Source organism: Microcaecilia unicolor, chromosome 7 (assembly GCF_901765095.1).
Source record: "Microcaecilia unicolor chromosome 7, aMicUni1.1, whole genome shotgun sequence".
NCBI classification, from domain to species: Eukaryota; Metazoa; Chordata; class Amphibia; order Gymnophiona; family Siphonopidae; genus Microcaecilia; species Microcaecilia unicolor.
In genome coordinates, this window is record NC_044037.1 from 204,376,046 (window position 1) to 204,388,316 (window position 12,271).

The 12,271-nt window shown below is 41.1% G+C and overlaps 1 protein-coding gene across 1 annotated transcript in view; it reads left to right on the forward strand.

The window, feature by feature from the left end:
• Window positions 1-12,271, forward strand: part of TMEFF2 (transmembrane protein with EGF like and two follistatin like domains 2) — a 452,795-nt gene that overhangs the window by 313,738 nt on the left and 126,786 nt on the right. The window contains exon 7 of the mRNA XM_030210572.1: window positions 989-1,048. Within this exon, the coding sequence (XP_030066432.1) occupies window positions 989-1,048 (60 nt within the window). The remainder of the gene's footprint in view (window positions 1-988; window positions 1,049-12,271) is intronic.

Below are 12,271 nucleotides of genomic sequence, written 5' to 3' on the forward strand. Positions count from 1 at the left end.
CATATTAAATGCTAACAAGCCTACACATTTCTATGGGTGCATTAGCATTTAACCTTAGTAAACATAGGTGCAAGTGTTTCAAGGTCAGTGAGATTTAACAGAGGCAGCTCCAAAAGTCAAATCTTTTCCTGTGTGGATGGGCAAAACCTTTTCAGGTCTTTGCCTCAAGATATATATTGCATCTTGCTACAAAAATTAGTAAAGGCTAAATTCAAAAAAGCAATGATGCAAACTTTATTCAATTATACAAAAATACATATAAATACAGAAATATATATAAATGAAATATATATAAATGCAAATCCATTGAGCACAACAAAATCCAGAAAACAGGATATTTATCTAGTTTATAATAGTATAGGTAAAATGCCTACCTATTCTAAACTACAAGTTGCCCCAAAGGAGCTTATTAAATAGCCCAAGACAGTAGAAAAAGAGATTCCCCTGGAGATGGTTAGAGCAAAGTTCTAATTAGAAAAAACTCCAATTCCTTCACTCAAATGTAGATATCAACAAATGGAAAAATCTGGTGAGTATCTTCAGCTGATGCTCACTTCCCATATACTAGACAGTTTTCACCTCATTCTATAACAGATCATCTAAATTTAAGTTTAGAATACTGTTATTTATATATGTAAGTGTATACTTATGTAGGTACATGCCAGTAGCATGCCTAACTTGGCTTCATGTGTAATTGTAAGGGGGACATTTACAGCTTACAGAAAACTGTAATTTACATGCATAAATGCCACATTTAGGCACACCCATAAACCTGGCATAGATATGCACACCAACATTTAGGAGCTAGATACTCCAATACTGGTTTACGTTAATCTTCTATAAGAAAGGTTATATAGAACTAAATTTCTTATAGAATAGGCTTGCAGCCCATGGAAATTTGATGCCTAAATGTTAGAGACCTGTTATCCAATTGCCTCATTTATGCCATGTAGATCTTTTCTAAGTTATATAATCTCTTTCCACACAGAAAACACAACTACAACAACAAAATCTGAAGATGGACATTATGCAAGAACAGATTACACAGGTAGGAACTGACTATCTCTTAACTGTATTCTACTTGGCCCAAGCAGAGAAAGACACTCAGAGGTTAAGGCAAAACTCATTGGCCATCACAAATTTCTATATGGAGGCAATTTTTTTATGCAGAAAAAGGTTAAAATGTGCAATCATATTTGTAAATTTTACCTAGGTTAGGTTTGTCATATATCATCTATTGGGGACATGAAGCTTTCATTAAAGTGTAACTCAGCTTATTTTTAAAATGGCTATTCCAATATGGGGGTTGAGACCTTGTGAAAAAGAAAGCTATAAGTTCTGGGGGCAATTCTATAACTGGGCACCTCCAATTAGTTGCCCGGTGAGCTCACAGTATGAGCCTATTCTCTAATGGAACCTGGGTGCCTAGGTTATATATTATCGAATACTAACATAGCCGGCTATCAACATGTCTACATTAAAGTGCTCATGCTTATGTTTATGGTGATTATAAAACCCGATATGCTGCCTTTTCTAAAAAAAAAAAAAAAGAAGAAGGTCAAAGTGGTTAACTATATATAAATTGATCTTTGGAAGATTGATCTTTGGAAAATCTAAATTTGAATCCGCCAAGCCCCTTCGCGAAATACTGCACTGGCTTCCCATTAAGGAACAAGTTGCCTTCAAGGTCTGCACCTTAATTCACAGGATAATCTACGGAGAAGACCCAGAATATATGCTTCAACTGGTTGATTTACCATCTAGAAATAGATTGTCTCTCATGATCCTACTTGAATTTACACTACCCAGATTGTAACGGTCTTAAATACAAATCTATGTATGCCTCCAACTTTACACTTATAGGCACACAATTGTGGAATGCTTTACCCAAATCAGTAAAATCTACTCAGATCTACCTAAATTTCAGAAAATTATTGAAGGCCGTACTGTTTAAGAAAGCTTATTCTCCAGGTTCAATATAATTCTGTTCAACCTTTAGTCTTAACAAGGTTCAAGGATACTAATTATCTTTATTATCTTTTACACATTGTTGTTTTAAATGATATTTACTATCTTACTATCAACTGTATAATTGTATCTCATGCACTGTAGCCTCCCTACAGATTAATGTAAGCCACATTGAGCCTGCAATTCAGTGAGAAAATGCGGGATATAAATGTATTAAATAAATAAATAAATAAAATCCCACATAAAATCTTTGAGAAATAGAACTCCAATTAAGATAGGAAAGGATACAACCATACGTATAAGTGGAAGACAGAAAAAGAGAAAATGGGGAAGAAAAAAAAGGAGGGGGATCAATGCGGAGTGTGGAGCCTCAGTGCACACCCACAGGTTCGTCACTTAGGGGGTTTTTTACAAAGGCACCCTAGCATTTTTAGCGCATGCTAAACACTAGAGACACCCTTAGGAATATGTGGGTGTCTCTAGCATTGAGCGCATGCTTATTTTTAGCATTCACTAAAAATGCTAGCACACCTTTGTAAAAGGACCCCTTAATTAGGGACAGTCTCAAAAGCCATCTGGGAATAATAGGTTTTCAATTTTGTCTTAAAACTGACTAATGAAAATTCAGACCTAATGTCTGCGGGCAGGACTGGGGGCTAAAGAGTAAAAAACAGAGTTTTGAGTAGAAGCCTGTTTAGGAGAAGGCAGTACCAGATGGTTAGAATCAAGAAATTGGAATATACGGGATGAGGTGTAGGGGATAACCAAAGAAGCAATATAGGATGGGATGGGATGCCTAAATGTAGTGTCTTAAATGTAAGAAGAAAGACTTTAAACCAAATGCATGCATCTATGTGTGGTAGGTACCAGTGTAACTTCCTGTATTCTAGAAGTTACTTGCATAAGTGAGAGGCCTACCTATATCCCACCCATACACCCTCCTCCCTTTACAATTACACACTATGAGCTCCCTTTACTAAGTTGTGGTAAGCACTAACATGTGCTTACTGCAGCTTCGAAGAGCTTACTGTGGGACACGCTGGGGCAAACCACAAGCTAAAAAAATAGTTTACATTTTTTTATGGAGGGGCGTGACAGGTGCTAACTGATTGATGTAAGATTAGTGTGCGAGCCTTTACAGCCCACAAAATAAGTGGTAGTAAGGGCTCATGCACTAATTTTTGGTAATGGCCGCATTCTAAAGTAACAAGTGCACGGCCATTAATTCAGAAAATGGAAAATCGGCCATTGTCCAGCTAGAGTAAAAATAGCCTTAGCACATAGGAAAGGCCCACATAAGGATGTACTACATCCACTTTTTACCACAGATTTGTAAAAGGACCCTATCCAGCTTATTTTCGAAAGATAAGGACGCCCATCTTTCGACACAAATCGGGAGATGGGCGTCCTTCTCCCGCGGGCGCCCAAATCGGTATAATCAAAAGCCGATTTTGGGCGCCCCCAACTGCAGTCCTTCGAGGGGACGACCAAAGTTCACAGGGGCATGTTGGAGGCATAGCAAAGGTGGGACTGGGGCGTGTTTATCGGCCGGGCGTCCTCGGCCGATAATGGAAAAAAGAAGGGCGTCCCTGGCAAGAATTTGGTCCACTTCATTTGGTCCCTTTTTTTTTTTAGGTCCACGTCACAAAAAAGTGCCCGAACTGCCCAGATGACCACCAGAGGGAATTTGGGGATGACCTCCCCTGACTTCCCCAGTGGTCACTAACCCCCTCCCACCCTAAACAACTTTAAAAACTTTTTGCCAGCCTCCATACTCCAGTCCATCGCAGCAGGAGCAGGTCCCTGGAGCAGTTTTAGTGGGTGCAGTACACCTCAGGCAGGCGGACCCAGGCCCACCCCCCCTACCTGTTACACTTGTGGTGGAAAATAGGAGCCCTTCAAAACCCACCAGAAACCCATTGTACCCACATGTGGGTGCCCCCCTTCACCCCTTAGCACCGAAGGTAAGGGAGCTCTGTACCTGGGAGCAATTTGTGAAGTCCACTGCAGTGCCCCCTAGGGTGCCCGGTTGGTGTCCTGGCATGTGAGGGGGACCAGTGCACTATGAATCCTGGCCCCTCCCATGACCAAATGCCTTGGAGTTCATTTTTTGAGATGGGCGCCCTCGGTTTCCATTATGGCTGAAAACTGAGGGCGCCCATCTTTACAGCCGGCAATGTCAGCATTTGACCCAAATGTTGAGATTTGGGCACCCCAACCGTATTATCGAAATGAAAGATGGACGCCCATCTCGTTTCGAAAATACGGTTGGCCCCACCCCTTCACGGCGCCATCCTCGGAGATGGACGCCCTTATAGATGGGTATCCCCGATCAAAAATGCCCCTCTATGTGAGTTACGATTTCTGCAGAATAGAGCTTAGTTGACAAGCAAGTATTTACATGCTTGTGCACAAAATACTAGCATTCTCAACATTGACATATAAAAGTGAATGCCTAGGTTATAGAATTGCCCTTTCTGTGTTTTGTACACTGTTTGCGAAATACAAATAACCGTCATATGTTTTAGCAATTAAAACTTTAACTAGTAGGTCATTATTTTAGAGATCTGCTAAGCTGAAAGCAACCATGCTCACAGCAGTATCACAAACTACATCTCAAGGAATGGGATCTCACACTTATATGCTAAGGGATCCGTTTACTAGGCCACGCTAGCAGCTTCCATGTGTTATTGCTGAGACAGCCCATTCAAAGTGAATGGGCTGTGTCGGCACTAGCGCATAGCCAGACGCATTAATGGCTTAGTATACCCCAGCGTAAGTGTTACTGTTGAATAATAATAAATGAATAACTAAAAAAGAGGCGAGGATCCCACAGATGGATAGATATAAAAGAAAAAAGAAGCAGAAAAAAAGAAATCATGTATTGTTTAATAAAAAAGAAGAACTTTCATGAGAAAATGTATAACAAATAATAAGTACAGAGAGAACCAAATGAAAATGCCTACATCAGGGTTAAACCATAGTAGAAAGATTTAACAAAATACAGTTGAAACTGATAGAACATTATGATTTTTGTAAAGAAATATATCCACATGTACCTAGTGACATTTACACTTGTAGATTGTGCATGTGTAAAATAGATGGTGGGGGTCAGTCACAATCAGTTCACCCCTTCTGGGGGCCTTTACCAACTTGTGCTGTTGGAACTCTTTTAAGCTTTCTAGTTTGAACATTTTATCAAAGACTGTGTTAGCTTCACGCTCAACCACCTGTCCCTTTGATCCTATTCCTTCACGATGGCTTTCCCTCCCACACCATGGACTCCTTTCCTTGTTAGTACTTATAATCAGAAACAACCTTGTAAAGGGTTCTGTACCATCTTCATGGAAGCACGCAATTATTCACCTGTTTTAAATAAGCCTTCCCTTGACATTTCCGCATGCCCAATATTTAATCTTTGCTATGTTTCCAAAGTTACAGAGCAACTTGTCTTTCTACAACTTACAGATTTTGCAAACAAATGTCATTGTTGGGTTCCACAGTGGTCATAGCTGTGAAACCATTTAGACCACTTTACAATTGATCCTGGTGATATCTCTATTTTAGTCTCTTTAGATCTCACAGCTGCTTAACCATAATCTTCTTCTTTCTTGGCTTTCCCACATTGGGGCTAGCCAGGACTGTACTCTACTGGTTGTCTTCCTTTCTATCCTCTCATACCATTTCTGTCTGCTTTCAGGATTCCACCTCAGATAGCTTCCCTGTTCCCTATTGAGTTCCACAGGGCTCAGTATTGGCCCCATAACTGTTCAATCTGTTTCTCAGCCCTTTAGCCACACTGATTCAAGATCTTGGTTTGCATGCTTTTTATTATGCAGAAGATATCATGTTAATTTTTGTACTGACTCTCTGTTCCTTAATCTAACTAATCTTAATTCTGCTCTGTTGTTAATATATTCCTGGTTAGATGAAAATCACCTTATCCTTAATTATACAACGACCGTGGCTACTTGGATCACAGGCAAATCATCAGCTCTTTCACTTGCCGCACACATAAATGGTCAGCAATTTAACCTAGTTTCATCCGTTAAATATCTTGGCACCATTGAAGACCAAGAATTGTCCTTTAAGGAGCAAAATGCATTTTTGACCAAGGTTGCCTTTCTCCATCTTCATCAGTTTCGTATTATCCAACCACTTCTAGACAAAGTAGTAAATTTAAAACTAATCAGAGAAAATGTTTCTTCACTTAAAGTGTAATTAAACTCTGGAATTCGTTGTCAAAGAATGTGGTAAAGGTGGTTAGCTTAGAGGGGTTTAAAAAAGATTTGGACGGCTTCCTAAAAGAAAAGTCCATAGACCATTATTAAAATGACTTACGGAAAATCCACTGCTTATTTCTGGGATAAGCAGCATAAAATGTATTGAACTTTTTTGGGATCTTGCCAGGTGTTTGTGACCTGGATTGGCCACTGTTGGAAACAGGATGCTGGGCTTGATGGACCTTTGGTCTGTCCCAGTGTGACAATACTTATGTACTTATGTCTCAGGAAACCTTCATATATGCTTTTTGTCATCTCCAGGTTAGATTACTGTAATACTGTATATCCTGGCCCATGGCATAGCCAGACCTGATATTTTTTTCAGGGAGGAGGGGGGGAAGACTTAACATGGAGGGCACTAGGCATTTAGATGTGAGTAGTTCTTGGCGTGCTCCTAAATAATACCTTAGAGTGCCCTTGATAGATTTTGAAGTAAACACTCTGCCCAACCACCCCCCCCCCCCCCCCCATAGCTCCTCCTCTAAGAATTGCAGCAACATAAACCCCACAAACTTTGGAGACATTAACATTTTTAAATATAGACAAATTATCCCATAACTTAAACTTTGCATTATAGTAGACTTAAATCTGGTCAACATCTCAACACACATCACGGTAGTCTGCAAAACAATTGCTACAGTAGTACATATCCTTCAACTTGCTTTATAATAAATATAAACACCTTTTTAAGCTGTATTAATAAAACAGCTAAATACTTTTGAAGTAGTAGTTTAAATATATAGCCTAAGAAATCTAATATATAAAAATCCCAACCCCTAACACTGCACACTGGACTATCAAGCTGTTAAATTTAAACATATTTTTTGCATCCACAGAACACCTCCTCCCCCCATAGCTCCTTCTCTAAGAATGGATGCAAAGTATAAAAGGGGCAATTTCCCAGGAACTCACAATGCAAAAAAATTGATTGTGGTGTAATCTCAGTAAAAACATAGACCCTCTTCAGTCCCAAGCATGTTGTGACATACCTGTAACATAAAACCTACAAAAATCACTTAGGACCTATAGAGCTAATCTACTTTACCTTAACACCACTAATTTACAGAATTAATACAAGGACCCTACCTAGGAAAATGCAACACAGTAAATATTGCAGTGGGGACTGTTACTATTGGGAAACTGAAGAAGCTGAATTATTACAGATGCTTAAATAGAAACTGCATGCATTACCTAGACTAATTCACAAACAGACCCATGCCACGTACGGAATAAGTGAGCACAAAGTTAAAATATGAATACGTAGACAAAAATTAAATTTAAACCCCAAGATGCCACGATCTGCAGGCAGAGCAACACAAGATAAAGAGAAGCAGCACCCAGCACTCTGCAAAATATAAAGAAAACAGTGTGAATTTACTGTAAATTTGACATTTTCCATTCACTGTATTAAGAATAAAATTCTTTCTACCTATGTCATCTGGTTGTTTTGTTTTTTCCAATCATGTTTGTCACACTCTCCAGTTTCTGTTTTCCTCTGTCTTTTCTTCATTTTCATTACAAGATCTCCAGTCCATCTGTGACTTTTTTCTCCCTTCTTGTCTTCTTCACTTCCTCTCCTATATCCATCTCTGACTTTGATCTTTTCCTTTCAGCTTTCCTCCATTTATTTTTCTGCCTCTCTGTTTCTCAGACTTCATTCATTCTTACTATTCAGTCTTCAGTCTTATTTTTTTAACCACATCTTCCTACAGTTTTTCATCTCCCTCACCCCAGTCCTCCCATTATTCATCCCATTATTCCCCAGGTTTCTTCCAGCACCTTCTTTTTCTCTTTCCTCCCTTCTGTACAGCATCCGCTCTCTATTTTCACTCCTCTGACCAGTATCTTCTCTCTTTTTCTCTCACCCCCTCTATCCAGCATATCCTCTTTCCCTCACCCACAACCAACATCTCTCCCTGTCATCCAACTCCCCCTTGTATTCAGTATCCCTCCGTGCCCCTCTTCTCCTTTCCTGTCAGCATCTCCCCCATATCCCTATTCCTTCTATGTTCAGCATACCCCCTCTCTTTCCACATCCCAATTCAACGTCCCAATGTCTAATCTTAACCCCCCCATGCCTAGCATCTCACTTGTCTTCCTACTCACCCAATATCCAGCATCCTCCAATACCCCATTTTCCTCCCTACTTAATCTAGCATCATGTGTCTTTCCCCCTCCTCCAAGCCAGCACATCTCCATCTCCCTAGTCCCCTCCCTGCAGGGTCAACACATCTCCATCTCTGTACACTCCCCCCCAGGTCCAGCACACCTTCATCTCTCAAGCACACCCCCCCACACACACACACCAGTCCAGCATACCTCCATCTCCCAACATCCCACCCCTCCCCAGTGTCCAGCAGACTTCCATCTCCCAACTTCCTCCCTCAACGTCCATCACATCTCCATCACCCAACTTCCCCCCAATGTCCTGCACATTTCAATCTCCCTACCCCCCCCCCCCCCCCCCCCCCATATCCAGCACATCTATCCTCCCACTCACCTAGCCCTGGACAATTCCAATCTCTCTACCTCTCCCTAACTACACAAATGGGTCCAGCATCTCTCCCTTCACCCCCTGACTCCGGCACTTTTCTACCCGAACCATCCCCAGCAAGTCCACTCTATCCATCACTTCCCCGGGTCCTCCCACCTGGTTTGATCTCTAGCAGCAGCTATGATTATGACAGACTGCGTTTGCTGACATTGAGGTTTTCCCTGTAGGGTGTCCCACCCATGTGGAAACAGGAAGTTGCATCAAAAGAGGCAGGGCACTGCACAGAGAAAGTTTCAACGTTGGCAGAGGCAGTCTCATGGAGGCTGAGCAGTCTGCTGTAATCACAGCTGCTGCTAGAGATCAAACCAGGTGGGAGGACCTGGAGGAGTAACGGATAGACTGAACTTGCTGTGAGGGGGTCGGATTGAGGGACAGAAGCACTGAACTAAGAAGAGTGTGGAGATAGGGAAAGAGAAAGACACCAGCCTGGTCATTAGCTCTTGCTGTTGGCAGGATATTAAGCCTGTGCATGCGACTGGGGTAGGGTTGAGACAAGATTGGGGGGGCTTGGCCCCCAGGCCCCTCATAGCTATGTCCCTGCTCTGGCCTGCTGGCAAACTGTTTATGTCATCTACAGACTGTACAAAATACAGCCCTGTGAGTCTTCATTCGAAGCGATACAACCATATAACTCCACTCTTTATTCTTCATCATTGGCTTCCAACAGCTTTTCATATTCAGTTTAGGATTTTTACTCTTACATTTAAGGCTTTTCACTCTAGGACCCCATCTTATTTGGCATCTCTTACAATAATCTACACTCTCTCAAGATTGCTTTGATCTTTGAATGATCACCAACTGTGCATCCCATCTGCTAGGGATGCCTTACTCAAATCAATAAGACACACTGAATTTTTACCTATCTCCATCACTGTGAAATGCTTTACCATCACAGGTACGTTTGTTTGTTTATTTATTTAAACTTGATATACCGCCTTAAGCTAGCGGTTAGTCGTCCTATCCCAAATTTCACTCAGCACATAAAACTCACTTTTTCCAAAATACATTTAGAACTGATGCATCGATTGACAGTGGGATGATCAAGGTCCACTGATCCACATTCACATAAAATCTCCCTCTTATGCTTTTTTTTCCCTATGCATGTGTGTACGATTGTTTCTTTCCCATTACATTTAGTGTTCCTTTCTGTGCTTTACTTGTATTGCTTTTATTAATTAATTGTAAACCGTCCTGTGATGCTTAAAGGAAGGGCAGCATAGTAAGCCAAATTATCATAAACTATCATTCTGATTTCTATGTTCTGTGTAAAATAGGCCTATTACCTAAAAAAAGTGCACAAGAAACATTTTTTCTCGTTCTCCACTCATTCTCAGGTCGCCTAAAGTTAGACACCAATTTGCACCATAAATTATAGAATACTAGTACTTATAAGTGTGATTTTTAAAATGATGTGTGTGTGTGCCAAACACTCAGCAAAAGTCTGTAACATAGGTACACAACTCATAAGAATATAACCATACTGGGTCAGACCAATGGTCCATCTAGCCCAGTATCCTGCTTCCAACAGTGGCCAATCCTGGTCAGAAGTACCTGGTAGAAACCCAATTAGTACTCACATTCCATGCTTCTAATCCTGGGGCAAATATTGGCTAACAAATAACAGACTATGAACTTTCAACCAGGAACTTGTTCATACCTTTTTTTAAACCAGAAACACTAACTGCTGTTACCACATCCTCCAGCAGCGAGTTCCAGAACTGTTCTTTTGAGTGAAGAATATTTCCTATGCAATTTCATCGAGTGTCCCCTGGTGTTTGTACTTTTTAAAAGAGTGAAAAATCAATTCACATCTACCTGTTCTACACCACTCAGGATTTTATAGACCTCAATCATATCCCCCCCTCAGCCATCCCTGTTCCAAGCTGAAGAGCCTTAACCCTCTTACCCCCCCCCTCCCCAGATTCTATATAGTGTGCTTAGATGCCAAAATCGGTGTGGATTCTACAACACCGTGCTGAACTTAATTGGCTTAACAATCTAATCAGTGCTGATAACAGCACTTAACAAGCAATAATGAGCACTAATTGGCACTGACTAGAATTTAGGCACACAACTCGCTAAGCATATTCTGTAACGATGAGCGCCAAACTTCTAACATGCAGAGGCAAAGAGGGGCATAGTTATGGGTGGGGAAATGGATGTTTCAAAATTTAGGCACCTAGTTATAGAATATGGCCCAATGCACCTAAATCTATGCGCTGAGACTTACTCCAGGTTTTCATTGGCGTAAATGGATGCTCACAGATATCTGTGCTGAAATATCTACTAAGCATATTCTATAATCGGCACCAAAATTTAGGTGCCGATTATAGAATATGCTTAGTCAACACTGATTTCAGCGCCAGTTTTTTGAGGTGCCATATATAGAATCCCCTCCTTAGTTGGTAAATGCAAGGGGGGCATACATTTGGGCAGGGATTGGGCAGAGCACGGACCAGTCACACATTTGTGCAGCTAAGTTACAGAGCGGCCCTTTTACTAAGCTGCGTAAGCATCTACGCATGCCCAACACATGCCAAAATGGAGTTACTACCCGGCTACTGCGTGGCTGTTGTGGTAATTTCATTTTTGGCGTGCGTCTGATAGGCGCATCCAAAATTAATTTTCAGATGCACGTATTTGGCACGCCCAGTTACCGTGTGAGAATTTACCACTAGGTCAATGGCTGGAGGTGAGGTCTCAGACCCAAAATGGACGTGCGGCAATATTCATTTTCCTGCACGTCCATTTTCGGCAAAAATTTGAAAAAGGCATTTTATGCAGTTGTGCTGATCACACGTTTACACTACTGCAGGCCATTTTTCAGCGCACCTTAGTAAAAGGACCCCAGAATACTGTAAGTTATGGACTAAGATGTCAATTTAGGTGTGCGCACTTATATCTGCTATTGGCATGGCATAACTGGGCGCTCCTAAATGTTGGCATGTAAATGCAAACTTACAGTAGTACCCTATTATGAAGACCTGGTACCCAGATGCCATGTTAAAATTAGCGCCTACCCCTGGATTCTATATATGATGTTAATTAGCTACAATTTGAATATGTGCATGTATCTGCACACTATTCTGTAATACAGGGCAACTAACTCCAAGAGAGTTCAACCCAAAAGGGGACGTGGTTATGGGAGGGCCATGGGCATGTTACAGCATTCCAAAAAAATTGCATGTGTTCATATAACATAATAGTTCAGTGTGCCCAATTTTGGTACCAGCATTTACACCAGGTTTCAGCAGGCATTAGTCTAGCACTCAAGGGGGCCCTTTTACTAAGCTGTGGCCTGCAGTAGTCTGGATGTATGAAATTGGGGCATGCTGGGCAATTTTTTACCATGACTGAGAAAAGGGGCTTTTTATACTGGGGCAGTAAATAGCCGTGTGCTAATATTAAAATTAGTGCTTGGCTATTTACTGTCAAGAGTTCAGGCAGTAAATAGCCACGCACTAAT